This window comes from Meriones unguiculatus, chromosome 10, assembly GCF_030254825.1.
Source record: "Meriones unguiculatus strain TT.TT164.6M chromosome 10, Bangor_MerUng_6.1, whole genome shotgun sequence".
Taxonomy (NCBI): domain Eukaryota; kingdom Metazoa; phylum Chordata; class Mammalia; order Rodentia; family Muridae; genus Meriones; species Meriones unguiculatus.
This window is the reverse complement of record NC_083358.1, coordinates 98716054-98734363: the sequence shown is the minus strand read 5'-3', so window position 1 is coordinate 98734363 and position 18310 is coordinate 98716054. Positions and strand designations below refer to the sequence as shown.

General features: G+C 37.2%; 1 protein-coding gene across 2 annotated transcripts in view; it reads left to right on the top strand.

The window, feature by feature from the left end:
- The first annotated feature begins 636 nt into the window (after positions 1-636).
- Lrif1 (ligand dependent nuclear receptor interacting factor 1) overlaps positions 637-18310 on the top strand; it is a 60980-nt gene continuing 43306 nt past the window's right edge. Inside the window, exon 1 of one of the 2 annotated variants that reach the window (XM_021627040.2) lies at positions 637-817. In XM_021627040.2, the coding sequence (XP_021482715.1) occupies positions 770-817 (48 nt within the window). In that variant the 5' untranslated portion in view covers positions 637-769. The remainder of the gene's footprint in view (positions 818-18310) is intronic. The other variant, XM_021627039.2, reaches the window with a different exon arrangement.

The following is an 18310-nucleotide window of genomic DNA, read 5'->3' as shown; positions in this document are numbered from 1 at the left end:
CTGGCCTAACCTGAAGGAAGCCCACTACTCCATCCCTGACTAAAACAGAATAGTGGCACGCAAGCCTTTAATGCCAGCATTCCAAAAGTAGATGCGGGAGAACCAGAAGTTCAAAGTCTCTTAGCCAGTTCCTGCCCAACCTGGACTTCATGAGACCCTGTCTCAAAGCAAACTATAGATCTTCAATCATGTTTTGTTCTTCTGTTTTTTAAAGATCTTTAAGGTACATGTGTGGAGAAATAAAAGCTAACGATCACAAAGTACATATATAAGTTAATAATTTACGATCTACTAACAAGATAAATTGTTAGTAATGTCTGTTAGTAAAATATGATCAGCAGATGAGTCTGAAAAAAAGCTACTTTGTATTTGCTCACCTTTTACAACTTAAGTTAAAAAAATATATTACTCTGTTTTACAAAGTTAGATTGTTCTATGATTACATCTCAAAACGGCCCCACTTGGCTGGCTTACAGCAGCCTGAAGCATCACCTCAGATCCAGCTCCAGCACTTGGGCGGGAAGCTTTGGCAGCGGAGACTTCAAGGATAGCTCCGCCTCCAACCTCAACCAGACTTCTACTTATGCGTGTTTCCAGGACAACCGACTTCGGAGGCCGTATCGCGAGAACCGCAGTTTCCGGGCGTGACGTCACGGCCGAGGCTACCGCTGCTGGCTCAGGTGCTAGCTAAGAAACTGTCACTTAGGGACGCAAGCGGTTCTTATATCCGGAGCTCACTCTCCAGAGACCTTTGCATAGCTTGGCTGTCATGGCTGGTGGGACCCGCGCGAGGCGCCGGGCAAACAAGGCGAGGCCGGTGAGTAATGCTTGCACTAAAGGACCAACTCTCTAAAGCAAAAGCAAGCAGCTAAAGCAAGCAGGCGAGGCTCTAGATCTTCATTGGTTAAGAGAACCTTCAGTGGAAAAGCTTGTGTTCTAATCTATTGCCAAGGCTTAAAAAAAAAAAAAAGAAAGAAAGAAAGAAAAGAAAGAAAAAGAAAGAAAGAGAGAAAGAAAGAAAAAGAAAAAAAAGAACAGGACCGATTTGGGAGGTTTATTATAAAGAAACGATAAAAGTCTGAAGTAAAGTTATGCCAATTATTCTGATCAGTGCGCATTGCATAATACATTGAATAATCACACTGCCCCATAAACATATAATTGCTGTGTCAATTGAGATATATTTGCTGTAAAATAGAACGTGGATAACTACATAAAATTTAAATGCCAATTCATAAGTTGACAAAGATGTTAACATTTTTCTTCAGGAATTACATAAATAATAAACATGAAAAATAAACACATCCTTAGTCACAGGAAAATGCAAATACCACTCAGCGAATCTAGTTTATTCACAGATGACTATAATTTAAAATATCACATAGCAGCAACTATCAGTAAGGGAAATTTTTGAACAGTTAACACATTTTAGCTGAGTCATAAATGATATAGGTAGTATTGGAAACAGGTTAGCAGGTTTTCAACAAGTAAATGATAAATTTACTATATGACCCAGCAGTTACAGGGACATGGAAACAAGGTTTTTTTTTTTTTTTTTCTTCTTTTTGTTTTTCTTTTCTTTAGAGCCTATAATACAATTACAACATTTTTACCTTCTCTTTCTTCCCTCCAAACCCTCCCATAAACCCCTCCCTAATCTCCCTCAAGTTCATGGTCCCCCTTTCAACTAATTGTTTTGGCATGCATATATGCTAACTTCTATGTATGTTTTTGAGACAAACTTTTATGGTGCCCAGGCTGGTCTTGAACTTTCTATGTACCTAAAGATGACCTCAAACTGCTGATCTCCCTGTCTCTATGTCCCTGTTCTGCGACTTTAGGCATACATGCCTGGCTGGTTCTCAAACAAAACTTTTCACAAGTCTGTTCATAGAAGCAGCATTTTCAGGGCTCAAAGTGAAACAATCCAAATGTCCATCAACAGATGAAATGCATTGAGAAAGGGTAATATGGAAGAATAAATGATATATTGGTACATGCTACAGCAGGTCCTGAATTCAGAAGAGTAATGCTAAGAAGATTAGGCAGACACAAGACATAAGACATTGGTTTCAGTATATATGCGCTATCTGATATAGCTTTTCCCACTGAAGTAGAATGGAGAAAGTTATCACTAAGAGGTTAGAAGAGGGGTGAAAGGGGATTGCCCATTGGTGAATGTGGTGGATAAATAAAAACGTACGGTCATTAAAAATCTTTCATTGATTTGGTTGCTCTGGGGAACTCTCTTTAATGTAAGCAAGCCAAGGTCATCGATTGAAACCACATTTGTCATTGTAGATATTTACTCTTCTACATTTTCCTTTATGTACTTCTTGAGAGGTATTCTATCACTTTTTAAAGTGCTTGTTTTAGCGACACAGGAAAAATTAAATGGAAAGTGGGAACTTTTCATGTAACCCCTCACATCCAGCACTTTCACTTTATTGTTAGCATCACTCCTGTGCTCTACTTGATACAATTGATAAGCCAATGATGATACATTATTATTCAAAAAGTTTTTTCTTACTGATATATGTTCTGTTTTTCACCAATCAAAAAAAAACATGTGCATTTATAAATATAATGTGTATTTACTATTACAAAATCATACAGAACAGTTCTTTCGTTGCCCTAAGAATCTTCTGTGCTCTACTTACTCATTCTCCCCTTTCCCTTGAGAATGGCAACCACAGTTCTTTAAGGCCTCCGTAATGTTGTCTCTATCGGCATACCATATAGTCGGAATTATGCAGTACAGAGGCTTTCAGATAGCCTCCAGCTAACAGCTTCTATTTGATTCTTTCATGGCTTTTCATAATTGAATGTCTTATTTTAAAACTTCCTTCATGTGGTTATATCATATAACTTTAGTCATTTGCCTATTGGAAAACATTCCTGTTTGCTTGTGAGTTTTTGACATTACAAGTAAAGTTGTTATAAAGGTATATTCAAGTTTTTGTGTGGTATTGTGTAACATTATTCCTGGGAAGACCTGAACAAATATCTACTCACCTCCGATAGGGAACTGATAACAGATCAAAGAATAGATATCACAAAAGTCCCACTTGGTGAAGCAATGAATTTCATTTGACTTACTTAGAGGAGTATGGGTGATAGATTGCTTACAAGAGGAAACTGATTTAAATACAGAAGCATCCACAAAAGCCTACCCCAACATAAGTGACAGCTTATGAGAGTAGTAAAGCTGGAGCACACTGTACAGCATGCAGGTCTCTCAACAGTTTCTAGTTCAGTTGGTCTGAACCTCTTCCAGGCAGCTGGACTGCTCTTTGCAACTTTCAGGCAACTAGGCTGGTCTCTGATACTTCCAGGTAGCTTTGCTGATCTGAATCTTTTCTAAGCAGCTTCATTTGTCTGAGAGTCACTTTTAGCAGTCTTTACTCCCTGTATCTACTTAGGGAAGGAGGCACCTAGTAATTCTGATCAGCTTCAGGGGCTTCCTGAAACTATTTTTGAGTTGTCTACTTTCCAAGCTTAAGAGAGTCCCTGAAGGATAACGGTTTACCTTCCCATAGAATATCTTGTTGTTTAACCTCCTTGTAAACATTCTGTTTTAAAATATCCTATTATTTGTCATGTTGGAGGCTAAGTGCCTCCTTTTGCTAACCATGGCCTAGTACTGGAAGCCCCTAGCCTCCTTACGATCTAATTTAAGCTTAGAATGTTTTCAGCCTTTGAGATTTACTGCTGAGTAGCCATCCCTTCTGGTTCTTTACAAGATTTGGATTGACTGGTTCAATTCAGCTGTTCCAGCTCAGACTCCTCTCACAGCTGACATATTCAATCTGGCTTTTCTCTCCGCTTCTGAATTGTGCTACTTGGCCTCAAACTAACCCCAGCAATCTTTTCTAACCATCTGTCTCCTCTTTCTCTGGCTTGTTCTGCCTTCACCTTTGTCTACCTTGATCCCTCTCTCTCTGCAACCTTTCTATTACTGTTCTTGTAAAACTGCCTCCTGTCTCTCTCATTACCCCTTAAGTAGCCTCCCTTTCCTCTCTTTCCTCCTCAGAGTTGGGTGTATCCTATTATTCCATGTCTTTCTCTGATTTGTCACCTTTTCTGCCACTCAATTAGACATCTCTTTCAAACATGGGTGCTTACTTCTAAAAACTGACGTTACCTTCATTGTTTGAGATTAAAAGTGTGTACCACCACTGGATCTAAGTTTTTCTTTACCTGAAACTTGCTCTGTATCAGGCTAGCCTTGAGTTCACATCTGCTTGCCCTCTGTCTCCTGGACTAAAGAATTGTTTGTATTCCAGCTGCATCACACAGACCTAAAAGGTCTTTGGATGTGATTTCTTGCCATAACAGTCATGTTCTGAATTAACATTCCTCTACAGCTCCCTACTAGAATTTATCCACATTTGCACTATCATTTATATTAGGCTTTTGATTTTGCCATTGTAAAAGGTTTGAAATGGTTTATAATTTTTGCCTTAATTAAGTAATTATCCAGATGCAATGATCTGAATTTTGTATTCCCTCACAATTTATATCTGGAAAACTAAGACCCATTGTGATGCTATTAAGAAATAGAGGCTGAAGAATGTGATGAGATTGTGAGCTCTCTGCCCTCAGAAAAGACTTGCTCTTCCACCACCTCCATGTTTGAGTACAACAACAAAATTCCACTTTAGAGTTAGTTGGCAGCCCTTATCAGGTAGGTAATTTATTTTTAGCCACATTGAAATTCATAGTTTCAGAAATTACAGGAAATTTTAGTCTTCATAAATTATCCAGTCTCAATTCTGACTGATTCAGAAATAGATAAAAGCATAGTCTATATATCTTCTTTAATGATACTTCTGCTCATTATCATTCCATTTTTTACATTAATTTATATTTATGGTCATTCTGGTATCCCTATCCATGTAACTCTTCCTTTGATGTTTTGTCATAAATTTTCCAATTCCATTTCTTCCAAGTATATGACAGTGAAGTTGAATAATTGGATATAATCCACGAATCCTTATATAATTACATATCTTTCCATTTCTACATCTAAACAAAGTGCACAGCCAGGTAGATTGTTCGAAGTTCAACCCATTTACTCCTGTCTTTCAGGAATATCCTATGAAGAGATTATAAAGTTATATCTTATATCTTTATATCTTAAGTGTTGCCTGCAGATCCATTCTCTCTTCTTCTCTCCCTGAGGTTTTAGGTAGCATTTCTGATTGCCACTGAAACTTCAAGCACTATTGTGTGTTAGTTTTTCTGTTTATATACCATAGTTCTACCAGTAGAAAGAAGTTTGCACAGCAACTTGCATCTGCTGAAAATTGCCATGGTACAGATGTTTGTGACCCATCCCTCAATATATTTAAATCCATTGTTAACATTGTTTGAAATGTAATTTGAGGAAGGTGACTAGATAATGAGGGTAGAACATTCATAATTGAGATCTGTGCTTTTCTAGGAGAGATTTCAGAGCCATAGATAATCATCATTTGCTAATTGAGGTTATCATGAAAAAACAAAACAGTAATTATAACAAAGTTTTAACGTCTATTTACGAGGAAGTGCATTTAACTAGACATTAAGACTTTTTCTTAGATTTCCAAGTTTCTAGCACTGTAAGAAATAAATTTCTGTTGTTATATCAACCTGAGTGTACTAAGTCAAAGAACAGTTCTACACACTGCTCAAAGCTAGCAGCTATTTTAGTCTCTTTATAACTGACAGGCCAGAGTAATGTACTAAATGAGAATATGTTGTCTCTCCAATCTAAAAAGGTATATTAAGAGTTATAGTAGCTCTTTCTTGGTTGTGTGGCGGACTATATTAAATGATTTATTTACCAGAGCTCCAGAAATATAGAAATGTTATGGTGTTACCAAGCTTCAGGAATTAAAATGTGGAATTAAAATGTCTCACCAATACATTTAGAGTGGCCATTACTTCTTACCCACTAGATCCAGTCAGGATAATACTATCAATATAACAGACCATTGTGATATCTTGTAGAAGGTAAAGGTTGTTTTTTTTTTTTATCATCTGTCCACCTTTGCCTGGTGAGATGGTTCACATGACTAAGCAGATAAAAGTAGCTGTCACCAAGCAGTAGAACTCTGACGAACAAAAGTTGGCCTCACACCTCCACATATGCACTACTGAAGACATGGAAATATCCCCACTTCTCATGATAGATAGATAGATAGATAGATAGATAGATAGATAGATAGATAGACAGAGAAATAGATAGATAGATCCAAACTAAATTATAACATGGGGCTGAAGGACAGGGAAAGTGTATTGTTGTCCTTGTATCTGAAAGCAAATTTCTTCTGGAAAGTATTATGTATAGAAATTACTTTGAACATCTGTTTTATGCTCTTGGCCAAGAATTATTCTCGTTCATCTATAATAATATTTAAAGATTTATTCTATGATTGTATCTTACAGTTCCTGCATTTGTATTTGTAATATGTAATATTCTTGTTTGTGTGACCCAAATTCTTTAATTCAAATCATGATATTCTGAAATGGAAGATTTGGCTTCTTTGTAAACTCAGTAATGTTATATAAACATGATTTTGTTTTAAACCCAAGTGTGGGCATTTTTCAGAAATATCTTTTCATTTATAGAAAGAGGCTTCTGTAAATGTTTTGAAGTGCAAGGTTAAATACATAGGTGTCTTAACTCTGTTTTGCATCATTGTCACAAAATACTTGAGGTGTATTAACATTGCAAAAAACCCCAAAATTTACTTATTGATCCCAAGTTTCGGAGACTCAAGGTCATTGTGCCAGAATTGCCTTAACATAGTGGTAGAACATGGTTAGAGGGGTGGATAATGTAATCAGACAAAAATCCAGAGAGCAAATGAGTAGTTCTATCATTTTTTTTTTCATCTGAAAAACACTTTATCTCTATCTTTCTCTAACATTCACTAAAGCAGTTGTGGATGTTTAAGAATTCCTACTATATGCTATTTACCAACTGAAGAATCAGAAAAGTCAGTAGTCTGATTCACTGAATCCAAAAGAATGACAAGGCATACTTGTTTGAGGACAAGAAAATTCAGCTGAACTGTGGAAGACAAATTGTCTTTCTTGTACCTTTTTGTCTTATTTGAACCCTAAATGGATTGGGTGATGCTATTCTCTTACGTAAGAATGCTATTCTTTATTGAGTCTTCAAATTTGAATGCTCATCTCTTCCTGAAATAACCTTCCAGACACTCCCAGAAATGTTTTGCCATCTATCTGGAAATCCCTTTACCCAATCAAGCTAGCACCTAAAAGTGGGCAAAAGGGTTATGTCAATATTTCTAACATAATAATTGATTTGCCTCATTATCTTTATAGTTGTGAATGTCTGTTTATAATCAAAATATATTATTAATTTCACATATAAAATTTTAAATTTTTTATATGATTTAGATGTAGTTTGTTGTCCAAAGCCTTATATACAAGAAACCTGACCACTCCAATGTAGTGGTGAGAGGTGATTAATCCTCCAGTGGTGGAGAATTGAGTAGGAAATGAAGAATTATTAACACCTTTCTAAAATTTATAGATTAAAAATACCCAGAAATTTTATGAATCTGCCTGAGTCAGAAACTAAGCATCAGGTACAAGATGCTTAGTTACAAGATTAAAGCAGGTACAAGATTAAAGAGAAAGATGGTGACCTTAAAAAGTACAGGAGCATAAATGTTAAACAGTAAATATTGCAGACCAGAAATATTCATCTGTACATTTACAAGAGAAATAATGAACAATAATATTCAGAGGAAAGCAAAATGATAAATAATGCAAATCTCTCAGAGGAAATTAAAGTTTTGCCACATTGCACAGATACATAATCTGACACTGAAAATGTAATTTAATGTAGAAAATTTGCAATTCGAGCATCAAGAAAACATCAGAGAAAGCACACTATACTGTACCCTTTATATTTCAAAGCTTATTTATGATTTTTCTTAAATGCATTAAGAGAAGTATTATTGTTAATCCTTTCTGCTGAGGGTAGCACAAGCTTTTGCTTTTTTGTATTTCTAACCACTAACGATCCCTCTATTGCTGGAGTGGCTATGCTGAGTATCAGTGTAAGAGTCCATCATATGGACACACACTCAGGGACACAGATCCACCTGGTGGGAGGTACTGGGTTCCCTACATAGTAAAACAGGTGGCACAGGCATTTGGTGTTTGCAGCTTAGCCAAAGTTTCACCCATGTGAGACCAGCTGTGCATGAGTGCAAGTATATGACTAACACAGACTGGAATGGCCAGGGCACATTGGATAATTAACAACCTGTATCTCACCTCAGATTTTCTTGTTTGTTTGCTTTCCACGCTCCTAGAAATGTACAGACCTTTGGTGGAAACAGTTCTTACTTGGACATTCCTTTATATCCATGTACACACTGACAAAGTGCCTCTGACATTAGAGGACAGTTAACTGATGGGGTTTGGGTTTAGCTGTTGGGAGTAGCATGAGGGCATCTTTCAGACTTCCTATACTTATGTCTCTATGTATGAAGAATATTAGGAGTCAGCCCACCAGAAATTATAATAGTTTGTGTGATTCCGCGAGAAAGCCAGGACAGAAAGCAGCCCACACATAGCTCTTTTTACACTAATGTCTTTAACATGTTTCAACTTCACAGAAAAGAGAAAATGACTTACCATTGGACCCACACATAGCTGGAAATAAAAGCCATCTCCATTTTTTTTTTCATCAAAAAAGAAATGCCACTGGTCCTTTTTATAGACAATGGTTCTGCCTTGCTTTGAAATTATTATACTGTTTTTTCCTCTTTAATATTATTTCTCATATTTTCATCTCACTGAGCTTGCCTCTATCTCTTTTCTAAATCTCTTTATACTACTTATTAACATCTTATATTACCTAATTAAAAAATAATTAATGTTATATGTTCCCAAATTCTTTGTTTTAGGTTTTTATTAGATTAATAACTGTTGATCCCTTTTTCTTTATTATATTTAAAATTATATTATATTGTTTATTAAACTTATATTATATTTGTTATATTTAAAACATTTTAATGTTGCCATTTTATGCTTTTTTGCCACTGAGAATTAATAGAGACTGAGACTTCAAGAGAAAACCCCCTATAAAGTGAAGGAGTTATCCATCTCAACACACAAATAAATAATATTGAAACACCAAAAAAAGAAAAGCATTTTGATTCTTCTAAACTTTTCATGGTTCCTCTATAACTGGTTGAAAAGGTATTAATATGTTTGAAATTTTGGACAAAGAATTCAAGAGATCAATTTGAAAATAATCAATGTTCTCAATGGGATTCAAACAGGAAAAATGTCAATATAAAGTTTGCATGAGATATTCATCAGAGATACAGATTGTAAAGCAGAAAAAGACTACTCAAATAGACATCTTGGAAAGGAAGAAGGTGAAGAAATTATTCATTATTAATATGCTAAAGCAGGAAAAAAAGCATCAATTAGAGAAAAAGGCAGTGAATTATTTAATTCTGATAACAACAAAGACAGTAAAATCATGACCACAGAATTTTATACAACTCCAGAAAACATAAAGAGACCAGATACAAGAATCCTTGGTATGGCTAGGTGAGGTGGTGCATGCCTGTTATACCAGTACTCAGAGAGGCAGAGGTAGATGGATCTCTGTGAGTTCAAGGCTAGCCTGGTCTGCAAAGTGAGTCCAGGACAGCCAAGGATACACACACAGAGAGAGAGAGAGAGAGAGAGAGAGAGAGAGAGAGAGAGAGAGACCCTCTCCTGAAAATATTCAAAACGAAAGAAGAAAGAAAAGAAAGAAAGAGAGAAAGAGAAACAGAGAAAGGAAAGAAATGAAACAAAGAAAGAAAAAGAATCCTTCCTGTGGAACAAAGAGCTAAAATAGAAACTGAAGATATAGAGAAATTGTTCTATGAACCTGCAGAAGAAAATGCCTCAAGTCTAGAGAAACAATATGGACACCTTAGTATATAAAGCAATTATAACACCAAGTAGGTATGACTTGAAAAATAACCTGTCCACATCAGACTATAGTTAAAATATATAAGTACAGAGATAAGAAAAAAATATTGAAAGCTCTAAGACAAAGATGTCTAGTTACCAACAAAGGCAAACTCATCAGACGTCTCAGCAGAACCCTCTAAAAATCATGGAAGAAAGTATTTCAGTGCGTTAAGGTAATCAACTGTCATCCAAGATCGCTATTCCCAGAAAAATCATCTTTTAAAACTAAAGGAGGTATAAACACTTTCCAAGCTATAAGCACTAAGACATGACCAATAAACCAACATGGAACAAGATACTTAAAGAAATTCTACAAAGAGATTGGGGCATGGATCTACGCTTAAAAGAGCCCAGTAAAAAAGTAATTTTATGAAATTAATATAAATAATAAGAACTAGGAAATAATCAAACATTTTGAACTCAGCAAACTAGCTGAGCTCTTAAGTGAATAGGGTAAGAAGACTAGAAAGAGTACTTGAATCAACAAGCAGAAAAGACAAAAAAAAAGCAAAATTAAAAAAAGAAACATGAATTAACACATGATTCTTAATAATACTGCTAAGTGTAAATCATCTTTGTCCTCCAGCCAAAATACACAGACTAGCTAGCTAGATTAAAATACAAGGTCCAACTGTTTGCTATCTACAAGAAACCACATGTCACTGGCAAAGACACAGAGCCTAAAAAATCCTGAGGAAAAAATTCTAAATAAATATTTTGACAAATTTTGGAGTAGATACACCTCTGTAGTGGTTAATATTCCTTGTCAGCTTGCCTGGATCCAGAATTATGAAGGATACATTTGTAGACTTGTCTGTGAGAACATTGATAGAATACATTTACTGAGGAGGGAAGACCCAACCTGAATATGAATGCCACCATCCCATGTTCTGGATGCCCAGACTGAAGAAAACAGAAAGAAGAAATCAAGATGAGCACCAGCATTCTTCTATGTCTGCTTTCTTATCTACCAAAATATGAAGAAATAGCCTCAAGCTCAACTTCTACAAACAAGACTTAATCACTGCTACTATGTCTTCTGCACCATAAGAGACTGTAGCCTCAAATAAACTCCTCCACCTCAAAGCTACTGCTTATGAGTCTTTTTGCCTCAAAAATGAGAAAACTAGCATAATTTAATATAAACCAGCAATTAATAAAATGCCCTCACAAGCATGTTTACAAGACAACATGATGGATGCAGTTCTCCAGTTGAGTTCAGTTTGCTCTTCCCATGGTTATTCATGTTTTGGTCACGTTGACAAAACGTAACCAGCATAGTGTAGAGTACAATTTTTTTTCTTTTTTTACCAGCATAAAAAACTTTTACCAAAAAAGATAACATTTTAGCTGACAAAACATGTCTTAACGACTTAAAAAATAAGGTACCATTAACAGTGGGGCAATATCTACCTGTAATGCTATGAAAACAAGTAAGCTATATACTCCTGCAATACAATGTTGGGACATACATACATAGTATAGATGTTCCTATTCTAAAAAGGAGAAACCACGGATTCTCTCATTTCTCAGCTCTTAAAACATAGTATGCATCTTAGGTCACATGCATTAGAAGACTGGTGCACTGATTTCTTTCCCACACTTAAGAATGGATGGGTTTACATCAGCTATAAAAATAGAAATAAAGAAAAATTCTCAAATAATTTGATGCAACTAGGATGTTCAGTAGCTGATATTTAAGGGCAAGATTGTTAACAAGAAAAGGAAAGAATATAAGGAACTGAACATGGATCATTAGACAGAAAGAAAATCCAAATAACAATTTAAAGAAAATGAAAGGCCTCAGGGAATCCAAGATGTCGGTGCCAAGAGCACGATGTGTCTGTCAAGCAGGACAGCAGTGAATGCACAGCTACCAACAGACCAAACTGTGGGCCCTAAAACACCAAGATTGTGTTCCCCAGGTGAGAAGAAACCCCACGGTGTGAGAAGCAATTGGGTTCAATCTCAGGTCACCCTGCTAAATGCTCAAAGAGTTCCAGATCCAGCAGGTGCTTGGTTGCTAGGCCTGAGCCACATGCCTGAATGCTCTGATCACCATCCCAGACTGAACTATGGGGCCCACCACACCAGACTGGGTTTTCCAGTTGAGAGAAAATCTCAAAGTAAAGGAAGCAATAGTGTCTGACCAACCTCAGGTCACCCAGCCATCTCCCTGAAAAGGTCCCAGGCTTCAGTAGGTGCCCAGTCTCCATTCCATAGCCACACACCTGCACGCTACTCACTACTCACCATCCCAGACAGAACTGTGGGCCCCCAAACACCAGAGACTGCCTTTTCTTCTTTGAAGGAAACTCCACAGTAAGGAAACATCAGGTCCAACCTCAGGGCACCCAGCCAACCCTCCCAGAAAAGTTCCCATGTTCCTGCAGGTGCTCAGAGACCAGCATGCAGCCACTCACCTGTGTCTGTGTCCTCTACTCACCTTCCCAGACTGAACTGTGGACGCCAAAACAACACAGACTGGGTCTCCCTTTTGAGAGGAAACCCATGGTGAGGGAAACCTCACGATACCCAGCTAATCCCTGGAAAAGTTCCTGGGTTCACTCAGCTTCTAGGCTATAGCCTCCAGCCACAAAATGTGTGCTGCCCACATCTGTCACTGATTACCACTTAGATCCTGAGCCACAGAGCTCCATTGTCAGACCTATAGATGCCTGGGACCTCTGGGATCAGCCCAGACACTGCTTCAAAGTGCAACATGTCTCTCTAGCTAAACTGACCAAAACTTGGGGCACCCTGGTTCTTAAAGAGGGCTGTGCCCAGCAAACACAGTGTATGAGCAACAGCAGCAGCAGCTCATTAAATTCAGAGCAAGAAAGCCAGTGGCAGGGCAGCTGTCTCTAGGACTTCTCCTGGTGAGAGGAGAGCCCCTGGACTCTCAGCGAGCCCAGTTACCCCTCAGGACCATACACCTGAGGAGAGCTATGGCAATTCCCTGAGAAGCACTGGCCATTTGGTGACCATACCCAAAAAGTCAGGGAGTATTCCTTCAGGAACAACCATCTTCCTGCCAAAGGGATTCCCCCAACTCCAGGATCCCAGCAGTTCGCCAGAAACTAACTGCGAATACCTGACGCTGCCAGATGGGTAGAGGCCACTGTAAAAGAACAATCAATAAGAGCCAAAGCAACGTGGCATCTCCAGAACCTAGTTATCCAGGGTCAAGTAGCCCTGCATACCCTAACATAAGAGAAATTCAAGAAAATGACCTTAAATCTATGCTTATGAAGGGATTAATAGTGGAAATGAATAAAAGGCATAAAAAATAGAGGAAGATAAAGTCAAATGGATTATGGCTATCTGTAAAGAAATAGAGGAAGATACAGACAAACAATCTGTGGCCTTTAGAGAGGAAATAATTAAATCACTGAAAGAAATAAAAGAAAGAGGAAAGTTCAAACAAACAGGTGAAGGAAAAGCAGGAAAACACAATCAGACAGGTGAAAGAAATCAACAAAATGGTTCAAGATATGAAGATAAAAATGGCAAAATTAAACACAAATGGAGGAAATCATTGAGAGGAAGAACATAGGTAACCAAACAGGAACTGCAGAGGTAAGCATTTCCAACAGACTACAAGAGATGGAAGAAAGGATATCAGGCATGGAAGATACAATGGAAGAAATTGCTGTATCTGTCGAAAAAAATGTTGAATCTAATAAAATCCTAACACAAACCATCTAAGAAATCCAAAACAACATGAAAACAAAACCTAAAAATAATAGGAATAGAGGAAAAAGATTTCCTGTCTCTAAGGGCCCAGAAAGTATTTTCAACAAAATAATAGAAGAAAATTTCTCCAATTTAAAAAAGAGGCATATAAGCATACCAAAGGCTTACAGAACACCCAATAGATTAGACCAGAAAATAAAATCCTCCTGCCACATAATAATCAAAACAGAATACAGAACAAAGGAAAAATATAAAAAGCTACAAGTTAAAAAGGCCAAGTAATATATAATGGCAAACCCATCAGAATCACGCCTGAGTTCTCAAAAGAGACTATGAAAGCCAAAAGGGCCTGGGCAGATATCATTCAGACACTAAGAGAGCACAGATGTCAGCCCAGGCTACTATACCCAGCAAAACACTCTATCATCACAGATGGAGAAAACAAGATATCCAATGACAAAAACAAATTTTAACAATACCTACCCACAAATCCAACATTTCAGAAGATACTAGAAGGAAAAATACAACCCAGAAAAGCTAACTGCATCCAGAAAAACACAGTAAATAAATAACCTCACTACAGCAAAACTAAAAGTAACCAAACACACAAACACACTATCATAACCAACATCAAAATAAAGAATCTAACTAACAGCCAATGATCATTAATCTCTCTCAACATCAGTGGACTCAACTCTCCAATAAAAAGACACAGACTAACAGAATGTATGTGTAAACAAAACCCAACAATCTGTTGCATACAATCAACATGCCTAAGTCACAAAGGTAGAAATTACCTGAGAGTAAAGAGCTGGAAGCTTGATTTCCAAGCAAATGGACCCAAGAAGCAAGCAGGAGTAGACATTCTAATATCTAATAAAGTAGATTTTCAACCAAAATTAATCAGAAGAGATGGGGAGGTTCACTTCATTCTCATCAAAGAAAAAATCCACCAGGAGGAAATCTCAGTTCTGAACATCTGTGCCCCAAATACAAGGGCACCCATATTTGTAAAAGAAACATTAACAGAACCACACATAGATCCCCACACATTAATAGTGGGAGACTTCAACACCACACTCTCATCAAAGGACAGGTCAACAAAATAGAAACTAAAGTAAGACCTGGAGAGGACACAAGGACCAAATGTATCTGGGCACGGTTTTTTTTCTGAGACTGTTTCTCCAACCAAGGACCATGCATGGATATAACCTAGAACCCCTGCTCGGATGTAGCCCATGTTAGCTCAGTATCCAAGTGGCTTTCTTAGTAAGGGGAACAGGGACTGTCTCTGACATGAACTCAGTGGCAGGCTCTTTGACCTCCCCAATCCCGAGGGAGGAGCAGCCTTGCTAGGCCACAGAGGAGGACATTGCAGCCAGTCCTGAAGAGACCTGATAAGCTAGCGTCAGATGGAAGAGAAGGAGGACTTCCCCTAACAGTGGTCTTAGAGAGGGCCAGGGAGGAGAAGAAGGAGGGAGGATAGGATTGGGAGGGAATGAGGGAGGGGGCTACAGCTGTGATACAAAGCAAATAAACAGTAATTTACATAAAAATTAAAATTTTATTAAAAAAGAAACAATGGCAGTAACAGATGTCATGAAGCAAATGGGACTGATATCTACAGAACTTTTCATCCAAACACAAAAGAATTTACCTTCTTCTCAGCACCTCATGGAACCTTCTCCAAAATAAACCATATAGTTGGTCACAAAGCAAGCCTCAACAGATACAAAAAGATTGAAATAATCTCTTGTATCCTATCAGACCACCATGGACTAAAGCTGGACCTCAACAACAACACAAATAGCAAAAGCCTACACATACAGGGAAAATGAACAACTCTGTCCTAAATGGCAGATGAGTCAGGGAAGGAATAAAGAAAGCCATTAAACACTTCCTAGAATGCAATGAAGACAAAGACACAACATACCCAAACTTATGGGTTGAAAGCAGTGCTAAGAGTAAAGTTAATAGGACTAAGTACCTTCATAAAGATATTCGAAACATCTCATACAAGCAATCTAACAGCTCACCTGAAAGCCCCAGGCGGGGAAAAAAAAAGTAGACATACCCAAGAGGAGTAGATGCCTGGAAATTTACACTCAGGGCTGAAATCAATTAAATTAGAAGCAAAGAGAACAATTCAAAGATACAGTAAAACCAAGAGCAAGTTCTTTGAGAAAATCAGCAATATAGATAAATCCTTAGCCAAACTAACTAAAGGCAGAAATATCAACAAAATCATTAATTAAAATTGGGACATAACAACATACACTGATGAAATCCAAACAGTTATTAGGTGTTATTTCAAGAGCCTACATGACATAAAATTTGAAAATCTAAATGAGATGGACAATTTTCTTGATCAATTCCACTTACTAAAGTTGAATCAAGATCAGGTACATAAATTAAGTAGTCCTGTAGCACGTAAGAAAATAGAAGTAGTCATTAAAAGTCTCCCATCCAAAAAAAAAAAAAAAAGCCTGGTGGTTTCAGCACAGATTTTTACTAGACCTTCAAAGGAGAGCTAACACCAATACTCTTCAAACTACTCCACAAAACAGAAATAGAAGGAACATTACCAAACTCATTCTATGACGCCACAGCGACCTTCATACCTAAAGCACACAAAGACCCAACAAAAAAAGAGAAGTTCAGACCTATGAACATTGATGCAAAAGTATTCAATTAAATACAAACTCAATCTAAGAACACATAAAAGATATCATAACCAAATAGGCTTCATCCTAGGAATGCAAGGGTGGTTGAATATACAGAAACCCATCAGTGTAATCCACCATATAAAAAAATTGAAGAAGAAAAACAATATGATCATCTTCTTAGGTGCTGTAAAAGAATTTGACAAAATTCAACACCCATTCATGTTTAAAGTTTTTATTTTTATTTTTATTTATTTATTTATTTTGATACCAGGGATCCAGGGCACATACATGAAGCCTATAGCCAAAATCCAACTAAATGGAGAGAGATTTAAATCAATCCTAGTTAAATCAGGGACAAGACAAGACTGCCCACTCTCCTTATCTCTTCAACATGGTCCTTGAAGGCCTAGCAAGAGCAATAAGACAACTAAAGGAGATCAAGGGGATCCAAATCAGAAAAAGGAGGAAGTCAGAGTATCACTCTTCACAGATGATATGATAGTATACATAGGTGACCCTAAAAATTCAACCAGAAAACTACTTCTACAGAGAAATGCCTTCAGCAAAGTGGCTGAATACAAAATTAACTGAAAGAAATCATTAGACCTCCTATATGCAAAAGACAAAAGGGCTGAAAAAGAATTTAGGGAAACAGCGGCCTTCACAATAGTAACAAATAACATAAAGTACCTTGGTGTGACTCTAACCAATCAACTGCAAGAACACTTTGAAAAATATTCAAGTTTCTGAAGAAAGCAATTGAAGAGGATATCAGAAGATGGAAACTCACATGCTCATGGATTGGTGGGATTAACATAGTGTAAATGGCCATCCTGCCAAAAGCAATCTACAGATTCAATGCAATTCCTATCAGAATACCAACATACTCCTTTATAGGCCTTGAAAGAACAATGCTCAATTTCATATGGAAAAAAAAAAAAATTGCTAAAACAATCCTGTACAGTAAAAGGACTTCTGGAGCTATCTCCATCCATGATCTAAAGTTGTACTACAAAGCAATAGCAATTAAATCTGCAATGTGCTGGCATAGAAACAGAATGGTGGATGAGTGAAATAGAATAGAAGACCCAGAAATAAACCCACACACCTACAGGTAATTAATTTTTGACAAAGAAGCCAAAACCATACAATGGAAAAAAGACAACATCTTCAACAAATTGTGCTGGTCTAACTGGATGTCTACATGTAGAAAAATGCAAATAGATTCATATTTATCACCCTGCACAACAATTAAGTCAAAGTGGATCAAAGAACTCAACATAAAACCAGACACACTAAACCTGTTAGAAGAAAGAGTGGGGTGGGAAAGAGATTTGAACTCATTGGCACAGAAGACAACCTCCCGAACAAAATACCAACAGCACAGGCTCTAAGATCAACAATCAATAACTGAGACCTCAGGAAACTGAAAAGCTTCTGTAAAGCAAAAGACACTGTCATCAGAACAAATGACTGCCTACAAATTGGGAATGGATCTTCACCAACCCTATATCTGACAGAGGGCTAATATCCAGAATATATAAAGAACTTAAGAAGTTACACACCAACAAATCAAGTAACCCAATTAAAATACGGGGTACAGAACTAAACAGAGAATTCTCAATACAGAAATATCGAATGGCAGAGAAATGCTCAACATCCTTAGTCCTTAGGGAAATGCAAATCAAAACCACCCTGACATTTCACCTTACACCCATCAGAATGGCTAAGATCAAAAACTCAAGTGACAACACTTGCTGAATAGGATGTGGAGAAAAGGGAACCCTTCTCCATTGCTGATGGGAATGTAAACTTGTACAACCACTTTGGAAATCAATGTGGCACTTTCTCAGATAATTAGGAATAGTGCTTCCTCAAGATCCAGCTATCCCACTCCTAGGCATATATCCAAAATATGCTCACGTACACAACAAGGACATTTA